Source organism: Fukomys damarensis, unplaced genomic scaffold (genome assembly GCF_012274545.1).
Source record: "Fukomys damarensis isolate Sample0158 unplaced genomic scaffold, DMR_v1.0_HiC HiC_scaffold_27, whole genome shotgun sequence".
NCBI classification, from domain to species: domain Eukaryota; kingdom Metazoa; phylum Chordata; class Mammalia; order Rodentia; family Bathyergidae; genus Fukomys; species Fukomys damarensis.
This window is the reverse complement of record NW_022900939.1, coordinates 45555267-45576199: the sequence shown is the minus strand read 5'-3', so window position 1 is coordinate 45576199 and position 20933 is coordinate 45555267. Positions and strand designations below refer to the sequence as shown.

The 20933-nt window shown below is 43.5% G+C and overlaps 1 protein-coding gene across 4 annotated transcripts in view; it reads left to right on the top strand.

Annotated features, from left to right (window-relative positions):
- Positions 1-20933, top strand: part of Phf3 (PHD finger protein 3) — a 58998-nt gene that overhangs the window by 31697 nt on the left and 6368 nt on the right. For 3 of the 4 annotated variants that reach the window (XM_010617869.3, XM_010617871.3, XM_010617872.3), the window contains 9 exons: positions 2504-2813; positions 6234-6411; positions 11250-11397; positions 11474-11630; positions 14020-14136; positions 15789-15920; positions 16882-17017; positions 19404-19599; positions 19999-20146. In XM_010617869.3, coding sequence (XP_010616171.1) covers positions 2504-2813; positions 6234-6411; positions 11250-11397; positions 11474-11630; positions 14020-14136; positions 15789-15920; positions 16882-17017; positions 19404-19599; positions 19999-20146 — 1522 coding nt within the window. The remainder of the gene's footprint in view (positions 1-2503; positions 2814-6233; positions 6412-11249; positions 11398-11473; positions 11631-14019; positions 14137-15788; positions 15921-16881; positions 17018-19403; positions 19600-19998; positions 20147-20933) is intronic. The other variant, XM_010617870.3, reaches the window with a different exon arrangement.

Here is a 20933-nt window from a genome sequence, read left to right as displayed (position 1 = left end):
TGAGTAACCAGTCATTTAATGTTGGGTAGAACCCTTGCATCTGGAGTAGTGGGGCAGGCATAGTCTGGTACCTCGGCCTGGGGCTGTTGCAGACCAGGCTTGTGCAGCGCCTGCCTGTCAGGGAGCTTGGGACGTGTGCTGGTTCCAGTGGGGTCTTCGGAGTTGCCTCTCTAAGCCTACTGTGAAGAAACTTGCAAATTTTCTAAGCATTTGTTTGGCTTTTGCAAAACATCATATGGATAAGCCCTTTAAATTGTTTTCTAATTGTTGATCTAGTTTAGTTTTTGTTTTTCATTTGTATGTGAAACTATAATAGGAGTTGACAGCGCAGGCATTGCTGCACTCACTCTTCACTGAACTGCTGAGCACGATTTGGTCCAGTTGGCTGAACCAGAGCTCGGTGTCCCACAGCAGTCAGCTTTACTGTGTAGCTTACAGTGCTTTCCTAAAGGTGATTCCTTGTCTTGGTGATCAGAAATTCAAGGACAGTCAGAAATGATCGGATGATTGTAGGCCAACTCCCCTGCTGCAATTCAGTCTCACTGCTGTCCCTTCCCCATCTCTCGTGTTGTGTAGAGTAGAGTAGTACCGTGGAAAGGAAAGGAAAAGCACACTGTGTGTGAAGCTGTCTTTTTTTTTTAACAGTTGAAAAAGTTCTTGGTGCTTCCCAGTGTTAGACTTATATACATCAGTATTTACATTTTTGTGTAATCAGTTCTATTTTAAAGTGAATTTTATTTTCCTGTAGGATGTGGTCATTGTTATTTTTTCTGATTTCTCAGAAAATTTTATTTAACTGCGTTTTACATTAAACCCAATGTTATCTTAATAGTTTAGAGGTTTGCTTTTCAGGCCTCTCAAGTATGAGTGGTCTTTTCCAGAAGAAAACTGAACAAACCTTGGTGTAATAATTGATACATTTTCTGACCATGAAGGTTAAGTCAAATAAAAGTTTGAAAACACTTTTGTGCTTTGTAATTTTGACATTTAGAATTGGATTTGAGTCAGAAGCATGGTCTAGAAATCCTAACAGTTTGATTGTGGGAGTAGAGGACACCCGCCCCCCCCACCCATTTGCTTTTTCCTTCCCTATCTCAAAGCTATTTATATTAGATGGCTGCTTTCAAGAAATAATTCTTTTAACTTTATAATACCTGAAATAGAACATTAACGATGCTGTATTAGTTAAAACATCTTTCTTGTTGACTAAAATACAAAAACTGAAACAGGAAGCCCACAGAAACTGTTTCTGTCTTAAGAAATACTACATTGAAAGTTCTAAACTTGGCTTGTGAATCCAAACCATTTTCTATTTTTATTTTTTGAACAAATTCATCGTTGGAAAGATGAGGACTTAAATGCTAAAAAAGCCAGCAAAACATCACTAGTGAGGGGTTAAGAATACTTCATTACAGACACTGAAGACCGGAAGAAGCCGTAAAGCAGGGCAGTAGCAGTAGTTTGGCGCACAGAAGAGGGGCCCTGGGGAGGAAGAGGGAAGTGCGTTGCTGAGGCTGACCAGAAACGCCTGAGGGTGGCACCCTGAGAGTTGTGGCTCTAACACTGAAAGCAGGACCTCTGCTGTATTTAGTGAGTTGGCCATGTCATACCACTCTATTACATCCTTTTACATCCTTCCTATTGCACTGCAGTATTTCAAAGACTGGTAGTGCCACAGCCTCGAAAATCAGCACAAAAGCCTTCCATGTATAGAGAACTGGCCTGAAGAGAAAAGAAGATGCTAACCATGAATATATGAAGTAAGCTTGATAGCTTAGTGAGTTATAAGAGAATGGAAAAGAAATTTCTCCTTAAATCACTTTACATAGTGATTTTATTCAGAAATTAACTGTTAAGTTCTCTTACTAAGTTAATAGAAGCTTTTCAGAACCAGTGCTCTCATGCTTTTTCACTTAATGGTTAGGGAGGTTATTTCTTAGTTAAAATGCAGTAAAGGGGAAAACTTGCCGCTCAGTTTAAAACAAATGGACGTAAGATACCGTTCATCCCCAAGAGTGACAAGATTGTTCAGCTGAACCCATGTGACACCACGTGCCTCTGTTGTTTGAGCTTCCCTTAAAGTGTCTAATAAACAGTTTGAGAGGCTCTGACAAGCTTTGGACTTAACTCTTCTTTTTATCATGCGTCATGGACTTGAGAGCAGTGTGCAGTTGTGTCTGATCTCAGACCTCAGCAGTGGGTGTAACGTGATGGCTGGTGCTGAGCCCACTGTGATGTCACCCCCCCCAGTCTCTGTGCCAAAGAGCTGTTCTCTGTCTATTCTTTTCGTGGTGCCCCCCCCCACACACTATTTTTCATTTGTACCAGAGGGGGAAGATTTGTTCCATTTTCTAGAATATTCCTTGAATGTTGCTCTGTGTTGAACTTACGGAATGGGTAAAGATGGAAAGCGTGCAGAATAACAGTCACATTGAAAGTGTGTTTTCATCTCACTTCTGACATTCATCTTTGAAGACTTTTCCTGCGCTCTCTCCCTCCGCAGGTTCATGGTCGGCTGTGGGCGATGTGATGACTGGTTCCACGGAGACTGTGTGGGGCTCAGTCTGTCCCAGGCTCAGCGGATGGGCGAGGAGGACAAGGAGTACGTGTGTGTGCGCTGCTGCGCTGAAGAAGACAGGAAGACCGAAGTTGGGGACACAGACTTCGTTGAAAATCAAGGTGCAGTTGAAGTTCATAGTGAAGATAAGAAAATGGAGGGTGAAAAGCTCGGATTATCGAAGCACGTGACAGCCAACGACAGAACCAAATGTGTAGATGATGCAATGAGGCACAAGGTCAGAATTTTGAAACGGGTAAGCTTTCCATAGTTACGTTCTGTTACTTGGAACTTTGTATGGACCGTGAAAATGTTGACATTTCTCTCGGATTTTAGTGTTGTGTATATTTTTTAATTTAGTTTTTATAAAGATTCGTTAATTTTTATTTAAAATCTGTGTGGCATTCTGAGTGAAACCAGATAGTGACATATTCAGAGCATGAAAGCCTTATTTCCCATTGTGTTTTGTGCCAATTTCAGGCTGTAGTTTGTACTTTATAATTTTCTGAGATAAGGGCTTTGTGTTCGTGTGGCCTTAGGTAAAAGCTGTGCTTGCTAAATGTTTTTAAAAATAGCTTTTCATGTGGCCTGTAGCCCTCAGTCTGGGAGACTGAGGCAGGAAGTTTGCAAGTTGGATCTCAGTCTGGGCAAGGTAGTAACTCAGAGCCTGTCTTAATACGAGATAGTGAAAAAAGGCCTGGGGATTTAGCTCAGGGGGAGGCGTTAGCTTTGACCCTCAGTGCTGCAAACAAACTTTTCAGACTGTCCCTGCCTGTCTACCAGTCCTTTAGCCGTGTGATAGTGTTATTTTTGAGTTGGAAGAATTTTTGTTGTTGTGTTGTTTTTGGTAAGGAAAGTAATTTTTTTATGCTGTTTCTCATATTTTCCTGCAACTCACAATAATTTTTCTCTTAAAATGTGAACTCAGAAAGTTATCAGTTTGGTCTTATTTCCCCCCCCCATTAAGTTTATTGGTATATTTAAAGTAAACAGTACTGTTAGATTTATTATTGGGAACTTGTACGTTTACTTGACAGCTATTGGTTCTTGTTTTTCCACATACCCCTGCCCTGCCTTCACCCCCTTCACACTTCCCTATTGACAATTTTAACTATATTCTGAAATTATTTTTAAAATAGAACGTTCAAGGTGTTGTGGATGTAGCTCATTGGTAGAGGGCTTGTCAGGGTCCTGGGTTTGACCCTCGGCACTCACACACACACGTGCACACACGCACAGAATAAATGTTACGATATTTAGCCTGAAATGGGAGAAGTGTATAAGGGACACCCCATTTTATCTTATTAAATTTTCTTTATTCCTGTTGTGTTCCTTCTTCTTATGTGTGCTTTTTCTAAGATCCTTGATCGAGTCTTGCTGGGGAGGCAATGCAGTGGCAGCACTTGTATGAGCAGAGACAAGGATAAGGGACCAAGAGACAAAAATTTAGAGTTGGGCAGAAGCCATAGATGTTTTAATCAGAAAGTTCCTATTTGTTACTATGCTCTACATTTCTAGGAAGAGCATCTCTAGTTTCCATTTGAAAAGCAGTTTGAGAGAATGTGTTCACTTTAAGTGGATCTGGTTGTTTAGAAGTTTTTCAGTTTGAAGTAAAATTACATCACTGAAAAAGTTAGTTTTTTGACGCCTCCCTGTTAAAGCTCATTTTTCTGCATGACGGGACAGTAGTTCAGATTGAAGAGGTGAGCTTGTTTTCTCCAGAGCCTTCTCCATTGTTTCCAAACTTAATTCTTTCAGGTTGTCCTGTGTGACAAATCAGATTGAGTTTCAAGTTGCCAAGTCCTGGCACATACATTCTGCTTGGCAAGTCTCTTCATGCATCAGATTGTATCTTTCTGATACTTTGTGTTGCTTTGTTGACCTGCTCAGCATCAAAGTAATTGATAATATGGACCTGAGAGCTCTATTAAGAACATTTATGTCAGGTCTTAAGGAAACTTCTGTGTATCATTAACTTTTTTTTTTTTTGGTATCAGGGATTGAACTCAGGCCCTTGTGCTTGTGAGGCAGCTGGAACCACTGAGCTAAAATTAACTCTTAATCATTACCTCCTCTGTATAACTTCTTGGCCATTTAGAAATACATTGTATTATCATGAGTTGTCTTGCCTGAAAAGACATTATAAGACATTAGCATTGTTAATATTGAGAAATTTCCCTATCCAGTATCTATATCCAACAGGGAAGTTAGTGTGATTTTGTAATGCATGTACCTTCCAAGTCATCATTACCCCCTTATAGGGTGAGCTATTGAACCTTTGAATCTTTCTGATGTTACTTTATGAAGAATGCTTTGCCTTTGTCACTTTTTATTCTTTGATTTTTGTATGAAAGTTTCTGTTGTGTGTCGAGCATGGTATAGTCAGACTTGCTATACACCTTGAAGTGTGTATTGTTCACTGAAGGAAGTTTAGTTGGGGAGATAAAGAATATGAAGAAATGATTATGGGATTTCTATTTCAGGGAAAATCAGGTATATGTACTCTGTCTTGAAAGTTACAGTTCTGTGTCTATGCACAATATTCTTCCTCCTGTCTTTTAAGCACATTGGGATGAATTAAATTCTCCCAGGATCTCAGAATTCCAGTTTCACTAGTACAGTGGTACCTCACGCAAACTTGATTCTTTCCTTCCCTGGATGCAAATTGAGTTGGACAAAAACCAAAGGTAATTCAGTGGTTAAGTTCAGTGTTGACCTTACCGGGAAATTTGATTCAGTTCTCGTCCAGTTCAGTTCTCGTCCAGTTCAGTTTTCTCCCAGAATCATGGAGAGAGTTGAGTTTGTGAATTAAGTACCACTGTAATTTTTTGTGGGTTATAAATAGGGCCAGAGTCACAAGTATATTTATTGATTTTTTTTTTTTTTTTGGTACTGAGTATCGAGCTTGGGCCCTTGTGCTTGGTGGCAGAAGCACTAAGCCAAGTCCCCAGCCCTTGATGGTTTATTCTAAATGCAATGGGAATGTCTTTGATATACTTTTTTTTTCCCCTGTGGAGTTGGGAATTGAACTCGGGACCCTTGTGCTTACAAAGCAGGTGGCAGAACCACTGAGCTAAATCCCCAGCCCTTGATGTACTTATGCAAGTGTAACCTCATTTGCTTTAGAAATACATTGAAAAATGTAGATGCTTGTTTCTCCACAAACTTTTTTTTGTGATTCTACAGCCAATTAAGGACTGTTTATTATTGCCTTATATCTAATTTTTCCTAACAGTTTTGGAAACATGACCTGTTACTGTTTTCCCTCCTTTATAAGCTATTGTGTGTTCTGCAGAAAATAGCTGCTTATCAAATTGATTTTTGAGTGAGAATGAATCTTCTTTTTACTAATAAGACCTAATTTTTTATATCTTTTTAAAAAACTTTTAAGTGTTTAATGGGCTAAAATATGTTTGCTTTCTTCATGTGTTGTAATACTACTGATTTGGTTTAGTTGTTTTTAGTTTTTGGAGACAGGATCTTGCTCTGTAATTCAGGCTGGCCTTGAACTCTGCAGTACAGCCTGGCCTCAACTCATGACAATCTTCCTGCCTCTGCCTCTTGCGTGCTGGGGTTACTGGCATGCCACCACTGTGCCTGGCGTTACTACTGATGCTTGTATTTAAAGATTATTTACTAGTTTTTAATGTTAATGAATTATGTACTGTTTTTCCAGGAATCTCCTGAAGGCAGAAATTCATCAGACTGTAGAGATAATGAAATAAAAAAATGGCAACTAGCTCCTCTTCGAAAAACGGGACAACCAGTTTTACCTCGGAGATCCTCGGAAGAAAAGAGTGAAAAAATGCCTAAAGAAGCTACAAACATTATTTGTACAGCTCCAAAACCAGGCAGTGAGATTAATAGAAATTGTTCTGATTTATGTCTCTTGTTTCATGCAGTTAGTGTACAGTAAGTCCCTGATTAAGAAGGAGTTCCATTCCAGGAGAATGTTGGGTTTGTAAATCGAATTTGTAATCTGACAAAGTGAGCCTTCCACAGTACACCTGTGAAAGTTCCCAACTGGAACATTCCTAGTCAGAGACCTGCTGTGTTTTGGGAAACTTTAAAAATTAACATCTTAACGGCAAAGGAGTTTGGATGATTGGTCTTACTGTAATTAAAAAGAATTACTGTGAATTCTGAGGAAGCAGTGGTGAAGTTAAGGCTCCTGCCTTAATAGCACTTGGTATTTCTGGGAGAAGTCAGGACAGGAAGTTGAAAAGCAAGCAGATGGTGTGTCAGTTTAGAGATTGCAAAGAAAGGTGCTGTAGTGGGATAGAGAGCCTCGGTAAGGAAAGAGAGGCAGAAGCTGGTTAGGCCAGGGAGCTGGTAACCGGGGTTTGAAAGGGCGAAGTGTTTGGAGGAGGGAGTGGGTGAGGGGCACATCGGGTGGAAGCCGTGAGGAAGTCAGTGTGAGGGGTTGAGAACGCACCGGAGACCCTGAGACAGGCCCCTGTCTTTGCTCTGATTGCGGTCCTAAGCCAGCACCAGTGGAGAGTCTGAGGCAGGGTTATCGGAAAGGCTGGCGGTAGCAGGCAGCAGGTGCACTGGAGGTGAGAAGAGGTCAGGGACTCTTCAGAGCGGAGTTGACAGAATTGCAGCAGGACTGGGTGTAATAAGTAGATGAGAGAGTCAAAGGTGTCCGGGTAAAATGTTGGTATCATTCAGAGATGAGAAAGAGCAAGATTCAGGGGGGAAACTGGAAAATCTTGGTCATTAAAACTTTGTTAGACATCCACCTTGAGACCATACTCTTAAGTGAAATAAATCCGGCACGTGTGTTTAAATACCGCATTGTTTGTATGTGTGACAAACCGGAAATGGAAATAAGGACCAGAATGCATAATAGGTATTGGGAAATGGGAAGAGGAACAGGGGAGAGGAGAAAGGGAAAGAAAACAAAACAAGGAGAAAAAATAGAATGGAAAGAAAAAATTGAAACAGCTTTTGTCACTAATGAGGGGAGGGCTTGAAGCGGGAATGGGGAAAGAGGAGCAAGTCTCTTCCTGTACAGGTACAGGTTCCCTGTGACCAGTGAGGTCATTGTGGATATCTGCAATGTTCTGATAAACGCTCTGCTTCAGAAAACACCTGTCAGACACCCAGGTACACCTGAGTGGGCCACCTGAGGCTGAGTGGCGCCCCATGTCCTCAGGGCGCAGCCTTGCCCTGAAGGCAGCTGTGGTGCACATTGCCGAGATCCCTCACGCAGAGGCAGGAGCAGAGGCCTTGGCACAGCGGCATTAGCATTTGGGAGAGGAGCATCCTGCAAAGTAGGCTCCACAGTACATGAGGCCCTCGTAGGGAAGAGGAGAGCTGAGGACCATGGTGGCCCAAAGCCAGATGAAGTTTGTCGGGGTATCTGGACATCTAATAAAAAGAATACCCACAGTCGTGTGTGATTTAGTAAAATAGAGGTAATTGCCCAGCGTGGTGGTATGTGCCTATAATCTCAGCACTCAGGAGGCTGAGCCAGGAGGATCGCCAGGAGTTGGAGGCCAGCCTGAGCTACATACATAGTGAGACCCTGTCACCAAATGAACAAGGTCATTAATGACTAGAGTGGCTACAGTGGAGCACTAGGGACAAAAACCAATTGTTGTAGTTTGTAGAAGAATGTAGAGGTAGAGGACTGAAAGTATTACACATAACTCTTTCCAGGAGTTTTGCTGTGTAAGGCAACAGAAATGGTGTGGTAGCTAGGGGAATGCTGTGGCATGTGTGTTTTCTAAGAACCAGTAATTGAGTCATTTTCCAGTGGAAGATCTTGGTTCCTTTTATTAGAAATCAGTTGATTGGGCCGGAGACTTAGCTCAGTGGTACCGCTGCCTGCCTCATAAGTGCAAGGACCCGAGTTCTATCCCCGGGACCCCCCAAAAAATCAGTTGATGGTAAGCTGTATGTGGTGGTACACACTTATAATCTAAGACTTGGGAGCCTGAGGCAAGCAGATCAGCACGAGTTCAAGACCATCCTGAACAGCGTGGCCAAGACTGTCTCAAAAAAAATCCATTAGTTGTACGTACGTATGTGAATTTATTTCTGGATTGTGTGTTCTGTTCCCTTGATGTGTGTGTCTGTTTTGTGCTATCACCATGCAGTTTTGGTTCTGTCTGTTGTATATTTTGATACCTTCAGCTGTGTTCTCTTTGCTCAGTATTGCTTTGGCTCTGTGAGGGTCTTTTGTGATTGCCTGCAGATTTTAGGACTGCTCTTTCCTGTTTCTGTGAATGTCATTGATAGGTTGACAAATATTTCGATGAATCTATGGATTGGGTAGCGTGGACATTTTAACAGTATTCAGTTTGTGAATGTATGGGTTTGTGGGGGGTCTTCCGTTTGTTTCACCAGTGTTCTGTACTTTTTGTCATAGAGATCATTTCCTTCATTTGTTATTTAATTTCTAGATAGCTATTATTTTTCGTAGCCTTTGAGAACAGAATTGCTTTCTTGATTTCTCAGCAGTTACATTTTCATTTTGTAGAAGGTGTTGATTTTTATATATTGATTTTACAGTCTGCAGCCTTGTCATTTTTAAGAGGTTTTCAGTTAAGTCTTGAGGTTTTTAATGTATAAAATCTTGTCAGCTGGCCTCTTCCTTTCCTATTTGGATGGCTTGTCTTGCCCGTTCTGTCCCCCCCCCCACACCTCTGTCTTCCCTTCCCTTCCCTTCCGTTCTGGCTAAAATCAAAAAGTTCTTCATCATCTTTTCCATCTCTGCAGCCTTGTCATTTTTAAGAGGTTTTCAGTTAAGTCTTGAGGTTTTTAATGTATAAAATCTTGTCAGCTGGCCTCTTCCTTTCCTATTTGGATGGCTTGTCTTGCCCGTTCTGCCCCCCCCCCCACACCTCTGTCTTCCCTTCCCTTCCCTTCCGTTCTGGCTAAAATCAAAAAGTTCTTCATCATCTTTTCCATCTAAAAGCTTTTTTTTTTTTTTGAGACTTGGGGTTTTTAGTTGAGGGAGGTGGGGATGTTGTGTGCGGTAAGACAGAAGACCACTGACACAGGCAGGGTCCCCTTGGTGGTGGCGAGGTGTGCTAGCTGACATTTTCTGTTTCTCAGTGAGATGTGAGTGAGCAGATCAAATGAGGTTGGAGGTGGGAAGAAATTGCTCCTTCCTGGTTTGAGAAGAGGAGAAAAAGTGTGAAATTTATGGTTTGATAAATGAGAAAGAATGTTGGGAAATTGTAATAGGGCAGAAGGTTGAGTTACTTCATGTTTATGATTATAAATTTAAAATGAGATCTGTAAGTACCAGTCTTACTATCTCCAGTTGTTTTCAGATGTCTAGCCCATTTGTGTGAAGGATACACGTTGGCTTTTATCAAGGAGTAGTAATAAGTGTTGGGTTATGTGGGTGTGAGTGAGGCCATGAAGATAGTAAATAGGACAGATTTCTGGGCTTGAGGAGTGACAAGTACATAAAAACATGCTTTCTATTTCTCTAATCATCAGACAAGTGCAAACCAAAACTGCAGCGAGATGTCACTTGTTGGGGGAAGGTGGAGGCCTGTCACATTGCTAGTGAGGGTGTGGGGTGTGCATATGGGCGGGGCCGGCATTAGAACAGCCACCCTGGAGCCACTGGGGTGTCAGTGTGCTCCAGTGTCCACACTGCCTTGTGCTCCAGTGTCCTGCCCTAGTTGTGTGTTCCCAGAAAATGCAATTGGTGCACGCCTGTCTTCGTGGTGTCCTTGTTCACATAAGCGGAAGTCCATCAGCTGATGGACGGATAGAGAAAGCGTTGTGTAATCCACAGTCAGGTAGTGTGCTGCGGGAAGAGGGATGGAGTCCTGTCGGCGCTGCAGCGCGGTGGGATCAGATGCATAGTCTCGCCTGTGTTAGCTGGTGCTCCAATATCGGTTAGCAAGGCCGAGGGGCATGCGGTGCAGGGGTAGTTGGGGAACCTGTAGAGTAGGTGCCGAGGCGGTCAGGAGCTCTTGTGCAGGAGGGGTGTAAGTAACGTATATTTCTGAAACCCAGAATAAAGGGTTTTGAATGTTTCCCCTTTAAGCAGTGGCCAGTGTTGGGAAAAGAAGATCCTCTTAACCTGATGTAAATGTCACACGCTGTGTGCATGCACCAAAGTATTGTGTGGTGCCTCACTAATAGTTCAAATGCTTGTTTTTATGTATCAGTTTAACTGAAATTTTTTTAAAATGCCAAAAAAAGAAGAAAGAAAAAGATTTGTGGGAATGAGCGATTGTAGAATAAATGGGCTGTAGTAATAGATCAGAGTAGTGGGCTACCGGACACTGAGACTTTGCAGATTCGTGGGAATTGCGACATTCAGTTTGCTTAACATTCAAATTAATTTCAAACAAAGCTAGAAAAAGAACTTAAAAGTTTTATGATTTTGTAAGGTCATTAAATTATCTGCTCACCTAATAAGTTCGGGTACATTTTCTAAATGACGGTTTAGTGTGCATACAGCTCATCAGTGCACACACGTGGGAAGCAGCTCTGGACAACCATTAAGTAGGGAAGAGGGCGCACCTGGTTTAGGGCTGTAGGGCCACTTTTTAGTCACTGTTCATTCTTGTTAGAATTTCAGTGTCAGGGACATTTCAGCGGACTGGATTCTGATTTCAGTAAGGGCTGTGGATTTTTTCTAAGTAGAGAATCAGTTTTGATTATAAATTATGTCTTTGAAAACAGTATAATGAGTTTTGATATTTGTTCAAATCAGGTGCCCACGAAAAGCAAGAGCTAAAGAAAAGGAAAGCTGAAAAGGGGACGCCTGGTGTGCACCCGGCCGCGGCCCCGGCATCCAAGCCCTCTGCGGACCAGATCAGGCAGAGCGTCAGACACTCCCTCAAGGACATTCTCATGAGAAGGTAATATGTTGTTACTGCGGAGGATTCAGTGACGTGCTTTGTGTGCTGAAAATAATTGAATTGTTCTGATTTTAAGACTTTCAGACTCAAATTTGAAGGTACCAGAGGAAAAGGCAGCAAAAGTTGCCACAAAAATTGAAAAAGAGCTTTTCTCCTTTTTCCGGGACACGGATGCTAAATATAAGAACAAATACAGAAGTTTGATGTTCAATCTGAAAGACCCTAAAAACAATGTGAGTGTGTCTTGCTCGTGTCTGTAGATGTTTATGCTTTCAGCCTTGTGCTCGCCTGGGGGTGCAGAATGTGCGGGTACAGGTGCATGCTTGTGAGTGGGGCCCCACTGCAGACTCTGTCCTCAGGTGGGGTGGCGCCCTGCGAAGCACGCTGGTCACTCAGCTGCGTGCTGGCCTTGAGGGACCGCGGAGGCCAGATCGTGGATTCTTCTAATGATGAGAACTTACGATCGTCTTACCCTGGTTTCTGTCCGTTTTCTTTCTTGACTCCCTTGTACAGTGCAGATAGATGACTTTAAAAATTCATTCATGTATTTTCTTTAGAAACTCCATTAAACTAAAATGTGTTAAAGCGTTGTTACCGCCTTTGATGTAAGCCTAAAAGAGAACTGTACTCTTAATTATATTTAGCTTTTTAAAAAAAATCCTACAATTGGGCCTGGTGGCTTGCATCTGTAATTCCAATTACTTGGGAGGCTGAGGCAGGAGAATTGTTGAAGCCCAGGAAACAATACAGTTTGGGCAAAGAAGAGATACTGAACTACAGGAAGAAAAACAATAAATAAAGCACAATGACCCTCCGAAACGATTTTAAAACTTTTTACTAAAATAGCTTTAGTTCTAACCCTCTTTTAGCAACGGAGTAAACATTAATATTAATCTCTGATTTTTCTAGAGTTAGGAAATCTAGGTAGACTTTTTTTTCCATTACTGGAGATTAAACCTGGGTCTTTTGCACCAAGATATCTTCATCCCTTTTAAAATTTTGAGTTGACCCAGCTGGACTCAGACTCAGAACCCTGGCCTCAGCGTCCTGGGAGCTGTTACACCTGTGAGGAGCACCTTTGTGCAGTGGTGCACGGGACATCGTCAGAATCCCACCACGATTCATCTCTTTGGTGTTACATGTCCTTAGGTTCAGCAGTGATTTTGGCTACAGATGACTCCGTTATAGAGTAGTTAAATGGAACCTCCCTACTTGAAGGTTTCACATGAGTGACGTAAATTTGTGTACGGACACTTCCCACGGTCCAGTCAGTCTTCCCTATACGGCAGGTCAAACATACGTTACAAAATTGCTTCTGCTGAGCACGGGTGGGGCTTTGTCCTCTAATCGTCATTCCCTTAGTGGTGCATTGTAACAGCTGTGTACTAGTACACTGTGTTAAGTGAGTAGTCCTAGCGATGACTTGAACTGCAGTCCTGTGTCCCCTCACAGGAGGGATGCACTCCGGATGATCGTTGTTCAGCAGGATTGCCCTGCAGAAGCATTGCAGAGGGCATTTACACGAACCTGTCACCTCCCCTGGTGATAGAGGTCTGAGGTCACTGACGGAAGGCTCCGTAGCACGTGACTGAGGACTCGCACAGAGACACGTGAACAGGAGACCTGAGCATCTGAGCGAGGGGTCGTGGGACTAAAGCCCTAGGAATACTAAGGGAAGACTGTCTTATCTGAAGTATTTCCTTCAAGTATTTAAGCAGCTACTTGAGAAAACTCCATACCATACCATCTGCTTTCATGCTCCAGGAGGAATTGGTTACTTCTTTTTTGTTTGTTTGCTTTTTGAGACAGTGTCTTGCTGTGTAGTTCAGACTGGTCTTGAACTTACTATGTAGTCCTGGCTGGCCTCAGATTTGCAGTAATCCTCCTGCTTAGCCTCATGAATGCTGGGATTGCAGGTGTGCACCTCCACGCCTGGCTTTAGGTACTTCTTGAATTAGACATCTCAGTAGCTTTTCCTTAGAAAATAAGTATTTATTTCTTTCAGTTGATTCTTTGTTCTAGGTCCAATTCAAGACCGGACTTAAACATGTAAGATCTTAACCGTATGAAAGGATTATACTGAGCAAAGTCTTTGTGTTGTCCCTTCCCACCCTGTAGCTTGGCCATGACGGATGTTTCTGGGTAGACTGTTTACTTATTTACTGACTTAGGCGCTATGGGGGTTGAACCCAGGCCTTTGCAGTGAACTGTAGGACTTGCCCTTTAAAAAAAAACTTGAAAAATTTTGAGACAGGGTCCCACTGAAGTTACTGAGTTGCCCAGGCTGGCACGGATTTGGTACTCTTCTGCCTCAGCCTCCTGGAGTGCTGGCATTGCAGGCATGCGCCACTGTGCCCAGCCCCTGCATAAACGCAGTACAGTTTTGGGATAGGGATAAAGGCTCCATGATACATGCCTCCCCATTTGTTGGTTTTTATATGAAATGTGTGTTTGGTTGCCTTAGGGTTTGAAACCTCTCTTTACTCTCTGTATAGTAGGTAGTATGTAAATCATTAGATATTTGTAAATCAAGCATCAGAATTCTGTCTTCATTTATTACAGATTTATACACAGTAGCTCCTCTTTCATGCTTGTCTCCCCACCCATTTTTTATCATTTCAGATATTATTTAAAAAAGTATTGAAAGGAGAAGTAACCCCTGATCATCTCATAAAAATGAGTCCAGAAGAACTGGCTTCTAAAGAATTAGCTGCTTGGAGACGCAGAGAAAACAGACATGTGAGAAGATCTGCAAATCTGTGTTTGGTTGTCGTGTGTCTTTTAGACATAGGGAGAAAATCACACAGCGATAAGTCACTGCACAGTACCCAGTAATACTTCCTGCTACCACATCACTTGCTCCTCTTCCTTCCCTCACTTGCTTCACCCTCTTTCCTCCGCACTTCTCTCCTTTCCTGCCTCTCCCTCTCCTCTTCCTTCCCCTCCTCTCCCCTCCCCAGTCGGGTGTCTCATTATGTTGCCTTGTCTGTCCCTTAACTCCTAGGCTCAAGTGATTGTCTTGCTTCAGCCTCTCAAGTCGCCGTTAACTTCTGGTTCACTCCAGTGTAGCCGGCTCTCTCTGTTTCTTAACTTCTATTCTTTTGTCTCATCTCTACTATATTTTGCAAATCAGAAGGATAGGAAAATAGGTGAATTTTTTCTTAATCACGTGTAATCTTCATAAACACAGTCTGAAGGTATCATGAATAGTATTTTATAAAACCAGGTAAAGTAAGTCCAAATGAAAATCGGAACAAGTTTATAATAAGTAGCAAAAGCTCTAGAAAAGTTTTTTTCTCTAATTTATTGATAAAACCTAATGAGTTACATATGTAAATGTTCACATTCACAGAAACTCTGCTTGTTTAATCATCTGATGCTGTTTCATATCTAATGGAAACAAAGTTGCATAATACAGTCTGTGCACTGTATTGCACTTATGAAACTTAAAAGAGTTCTGACAGGTGTGGGTGCCGAGAGATTTATTTGGGGATTGTGAATGAGAAGAATCCCTAAAGATAAGTGAATGTGTGACGTAGAGCTGCTGGTAAAGTGAGGGATCACGCAGTATTTTCACTAGGGTAGCCTCAGTGCCCTGTTCGTTGTAGAATGTTATGCGCTCACCTTTCTCCATAGTAACAGCTGCTGAGGCGTCAGATCCCCACGTAGATTCATGTCGTCTTCATACATCCTGTTTATCTGTATATTCCTCACCTTCATCTTGTGTAATTTTGCTCCCTTTACTTTTCAGTAAGCTTACTGCTGCCTTTGTGTTTTAACTGCACAACCAGCGAACAGAACACAGCACGCTCGTGCGTCCTTAGGCTGAGAGTGTCACCTGCATTGCACGGGCGGAGCAGCTCCGCCTCCCTCCTCACTGCTCACTGCCATCCCGGCCGAATGCTGAGCATGTGCAGCTGTGCAGCAGCAGCACTGGGACCGAGCCGGCTGGGGCGCAGACCAGCAGTCGGGAGCTACCCGGTGATGTGAGGTCTCGGAGGAGATCGCTGTCGTGCGGTGTGTCAGAACATAAGTCAGGGTCTGCGAGCAGGATGCTGCTTCTGTCCCTGTGGCTGCTGCTAAAAGCACTGAATCAGCAAGCAGTTTTCTCATATAAGTATCGTGTCTCACTGATTTCCAAATTGCCGCGAATCATGCACCAGCGTCTCACTGCTGAGATCTGGAGCCTGATTCTTAGAACTGGGCCTTTAAAATGGTCTCTGCCATAATTAAACAGGTGCTGTGTGTTTTTCTGTAGGAGAGAACGACCGAACGGTTAAAAATCAAATGTGATAGATGATTTGTGTACTTTTAAGAAAGCTTTTTAATATTTTAAGTGTATATTTGGAGATCCGTATTTCACATTTAATCTTTAAAAACTTTTCTCTTAGACCATAGAGATGATTGAGAAAGAGCAGAGAGAAGTGGAAAGACGACCGATCACAAAAATAACTCACAAAGGCGAGATAGAAATTGAGAGCGACGCCCCGATGAAGGAGCAGGAAGCTGCCATGGAGATGCAGGTGAAGCTTAGATAGATGTGTGGGTCTGTGGCCCAGGACAGGAGGAGCCAGAAACGATTCCTTTGCCTGGGGGTTTTAGAATAGAAAGAGGTTTTTAAGTATCTATTTCAGAGTAGTTTTCTGATTTAGTGGCTTTTCTGAGGTTGATATTGTTGAGTATTGTTTCTTTCAGAGTATGGATTATGTCCAGTATAGAAGCCTGATGAAAACGTCGGGGTAGATTCCTGGGACAGAAATGTAATTCCTTAATGGGCTTAGGAATCTGTAGGTGCTTCCTGTTTACTTTTTTGAGATGAGGTCTCCACTGTGCATTTCAGGCTGATCTTGAACTCATTAGGTGGCCCAAGCTGGCCTGGAACTCACAGTGATCCTCCTGCCTCAGCCTCCCGAGTGCTGAGATTACAGGTGTGGACCGTCACCACACCCAGCTGCAGGTGCTACTTAAGAGACTACACAGGGTTCTGCAACCCCAGGCCTAGAAGCCATGCTGGGTGTGGCCTGGTAGGAGCTGGACTGCACAGTGGGGGGGTTCCAGGGAAGCTTTCTCTTGCCTAGCACCTGAGCGCAGCTGCTGCTTGCAGGCTGTCAGAGGAGTGGAGCAGGGCACTAGATTCTCATGGGAGGGAGGAACCTGCCAGACTGGTTTGAGGCATTTTCAGAGTGTGTGGTCCCCAGACCTATCCACCCCACCTGCGGCCTCGCCTCCACACGGCACTGAAGTTTGAGAGCTGGTGCAGCAAGGGGGTGATTGAAAATCTTACTGAAAACTTTCAAGAATGAGAAATTGTGGTTTCTTTTGCTCTGTTTTGAGTGATAATAGCTTTTAAAAATCAATAATTGAAAAGCAACCTACGAATACAATAATTACATCTTGGGAAAACATCAGTGCGAAATATAAATTGAGTTTTGTGACTGAAGCCAAACTATCATCCAGAGCTGACTTACTCTGACCTTCTGTTAGGAGGCTGCCGCCAGTAAGTCACTGGAGAAGCCAGAGGGGCCGGAGAAGCAGAGAGAGGAGGGTGGTTCTGTGTCGGCGGACACCACGAGTCAGCACCGGCAGCACCTGTTCGATCTCAACTGCAAAATCTGCATAGGTGAGGAGGAGTTTCTTTCCCTAAAAGTTGCATTCCTGGTTAAAGAGCAAGCGCTTCCACGCCGAGGTGTGTAATGAAGCCGTCTGCTCCTCTGCTTTTAGCACTCATTGACTTTGAGCCATGGCGCAGTTTTTGTGTGACTTTCTTTTTCCGTGCTGAGGTGTATTTTGATGCAGTAGTGTAGTTTAATATCGAGAAGTAACTGTAACTGTATTATATGTGATCTTCACCTCCCAGCTCTTGCCAGGGTCAGATCATTTAAGGATCTTCAGCATCTTTCCTTGACTTCTTAGCTCATTTCATTTTTTTGGTACCTGGAATCGAACTCAGGATCTTGTGAGGCAGGTGCGGTGCCGCTGAGCTCCATCCCCAGCCCTGGCTTCTTTGTAGTACTGAGTAGCTAGCTCTCCACTGTTGGTGCATACCAGTTTGTTTTATCTGTTCGTTTACTAAGGAACATAGTCGTCACTGGTCACGAGTAAAACTGCGATAGACAGGCCGTTTCTTCTGTGGATGGCATCGGTTTCACCTCCTCGGGGTAGACACCAGGGAACTCACCTGTAGGCTCCTGTTACTGTGTTTATTTGTGTGAGAAACTGGTGTGGAGTCTTCCGCAGTGGCTGTGCCATTCTGCATCCCTCCCGGCGTCGGTGAGTGAGTCTTCCTTGTGGTCCACATCCTCCCTGGCGTTTGTGGATCCGGGTGTAGGATTGGGGACTTGGGCAGCGCCCTCGCGACTCGCCGGTGCCAAAGCCAGGACCTCTGTGCGGCCCGCTCGCTTGCCACTGTCCGGTGAGGTGTCTGTTAGACCGCGGCCTGCTCTCTGAGTGGGTTGGTGATTTTCCTGTTTCAGAGTTTTAGGAGTTCAGATGTGTCTCTCGCAGTATTTTTGCCCATGTCGTTCTCTTGTCACTATTGTCTGTGGGGATCGCGCTGGGGGCGTCTGCTCTGTCCGGCTCGAGTACTCCGCTCCTGGGCGTCTCCATGAGTTCTGTAGCGTGCATTTCACGGTTAGGGCTCTGACTCACCTGGAGTTGATTTTTGTGAAGAGTGGAAGGTGCATGTCCAGATGATTCTTCGGTGTTGTTTTTCTTTTGCTTGTGTATGTCTAGTTGATTCAGCATCTTTTGTTGAAAAGACTTGGCTGCAGTGTTTGGTCTTGCTTCTTTGTTGGAGATCAAGTTCAGTTGATTACATGTGATGTCGGCACTCTGTTCTGCTCCATTTACCTGTTTGCCCTAATGTTTTGATTGCTGTAAGGCTTGAGGCTGGGTAGCCTCAGTTCTTTGACTTTGTTCTTCAATATTGTGTTGTTTACTCTGGTCTTCTGCTCAGAAATTACCTTTTGGGGTGTATTCTTAGGTCGATTATTCATTCAGAAAACATCTGGTGAGCTCTTCTCGGCGGGTGGTTGGCCTAGTGCAAGGACTGCATTGGTCAAAAGGTCTGGTGCTTTCTCGGCCTTCCAGGGGGATGACAGCCAGATGCCCATCACTGAGCAGCACGTGTGTGTGTGTGTGCATGTGCGTGTGTGCGTGCGATGGGGAGACATTGCCGGGTGTGTGTGTGTGTGTGTGTGTGTGTGTGTGTGTGTGTGTGTGTGTGTGTGTGAAGCTTGCCTGAACGGTGAGCATGGAAGCTGAGAGGGGCAAGCGCATTGTAGATCCCGGGAATGTGCTGTGAGCTTGAGTTGACTCCCGGAAAGGGGAGAGCGCACGGACTGTTTGAAGATACGTAGATCACATTTGCCAGGGTGTCATAGCCATTGCTTTTTAAACTTCAGATTGTGACTCAGTTCCAGCACCGAAGGCAGTGTAGTGAGTAGTGACCCACACTGCAAAACAAAACTGCCTTAATGTGTGAGTAGCTCTGTGCTGTGTGTGTAGCCATAAACTCTGCTACATACAGCACCACGCAGGGTCCGGATTTGTGTATGTTGCTCTATAAATGCTTCTTAGTACTGTTGGATTTTGGTGTACTTCAGGTAAGAATCGGAATCAAGAAACCTATTTTATGTTCTTGAGTAACCTTTTCATTGTAGTTTGTCTAAGTTGCCAAACACCTATTTCCTAATTTTTCATGTCTGCGAGAAAGGAATTACACTGAGCCCATTTGCTCACAGGCTTTATATTTAGAAGGTGATGTTTGTAAAACCCTTTGAAAGAGACATTGAGGGAGAGGCGGGGGCCCTGCCGTGAGGGGCTGGCTGCTGGTCCTCACTTACTGTGAGAAGTGACGGCTGGGTGGGGAGCTTGGCGCCACCCCAGAAGTGGTTGCCCGGTAACTGACCTAGTGTACACTGCGGAGCTTCGAGCAGGGAAGATGGACAAAGGTATAAAAATCACTGCTAACAGCGGTCGTGTGTCCTGGTCTCTTCTGGCTCCAGGTCGAATGGCGCCACCTGTCGACGATCTTTCTCCAAAAAAGGTCAAAGTTGTCGTCGGAGTGGCTCGCAGACATTCAGACAATGAAGCAGAAAGTCTAGCGGATGCACTGTCTTCCACCTCAAATATTCTGGCTTCTGAGTTCTTTGAAGAAGAGAAACAAGAGTCTCCAAAATCAACATTCTCTCCTGCTCCACGGTACTTGGCTCTCAGTTATAAGTTTTACAGTAATTGTAGGTTTTTACTCAATTATACCTGGATGTCTTGGAATAAAATGAAGTGCTATTTCTTAATGACTTTTCTTTTGAGAAAGTTACTGTGTTTTGCCATACTTGAAATTAGTGGAAAGAAAGGCGTCAGAGTGAAAGTTGATTGTGACTGGCGAGTGTGGGATGTGCATGTGGCCCTTGCCCTGTCTGTCTGGCTGTCCCAAGAGGCAGGAGCAGGTGTTACAGAAAAATGGCCTGCGTGTCTCTGGCCCCAGGTCTGTGCAAGGCAGCCAGAGGACAACTTTAAATTTGACCTTCACTGACCACGAAGTAGAAATAGACCTCGCATCGACCTTTTGGCTGCTAACTTTCTAATCTCATTTCCTAGCCCAGAGATGCCGGGGACTGTTGAAGTTGAGTCTACCTTCCTGGCTCGATTGAACTTCATCTGGAAAGGTTTTATCAACATGCCTTCGGTGGCCAAATTCGTTACCAAAGCCTACCCAGTGTCCGGCTCCCCCGAATACTTGACAGAGGTACTGTGAGCTCTTCTGCCCTTTTGTCCCTGGCGAGGCATGTGATTTCAGAAAGCTGTAGGCAGGGAAAAAGCTGTAGTAGAAATAAAAAATATTTACTAATAGTGATCCTTGAACAGCTTAATCAATTCTACAATTGTTTCATACATTTGAGGAAAGCTCTACTCTGAAAATTTTAAACCTGTGTGTCAGAGAATTAAAAGGCAGTGAGCGTTCAGCATGGGCGTCCAAGCTTGTCTTTGAGTGTGGTCTTACATAAAAGATTGATTTAACTGTGGCCTGTCAGGGAGACTTCTCATTGTTAAATGAATTTTTAATTTCCCTATATGCTGTTTCTCCACCTTTGTGACTACAGCTCTGCTCACCTGTTTCTGTTTCTGTGAGCGTGGTCTAGACTGGGCACTGAGGTTTTACTTCATGGTGACGGCCCCACAAGACTACTTGCTGCACTGATAGCCTTGGTTGACTTTCCTCTTGTGGGAAAAGGAAGAATCTATTACATAGAGTTTAAGAAAAATAGCAGTACCATCATATTTTAATTGTCATGACAGAATACAACGTTTTTAAACAGATTTGAAGGCAAATTTTTTTGTGCATCTTAACAAAAGGAAAACAGAACAAATGTATTTTATTTATGTTGAGATTATATTTGCTTTTTTTTTTGCAGTACCAGGGATTGAACTCAGTGCCTAGTGCTTGGCGCAGCAGCCGTGGTGCCCCTGAGCTAAATTCCTAGCCCTCTATATTTGTATCTTTTTTTTTTTTTTTTTTTTTTTTTTTTTTAGGC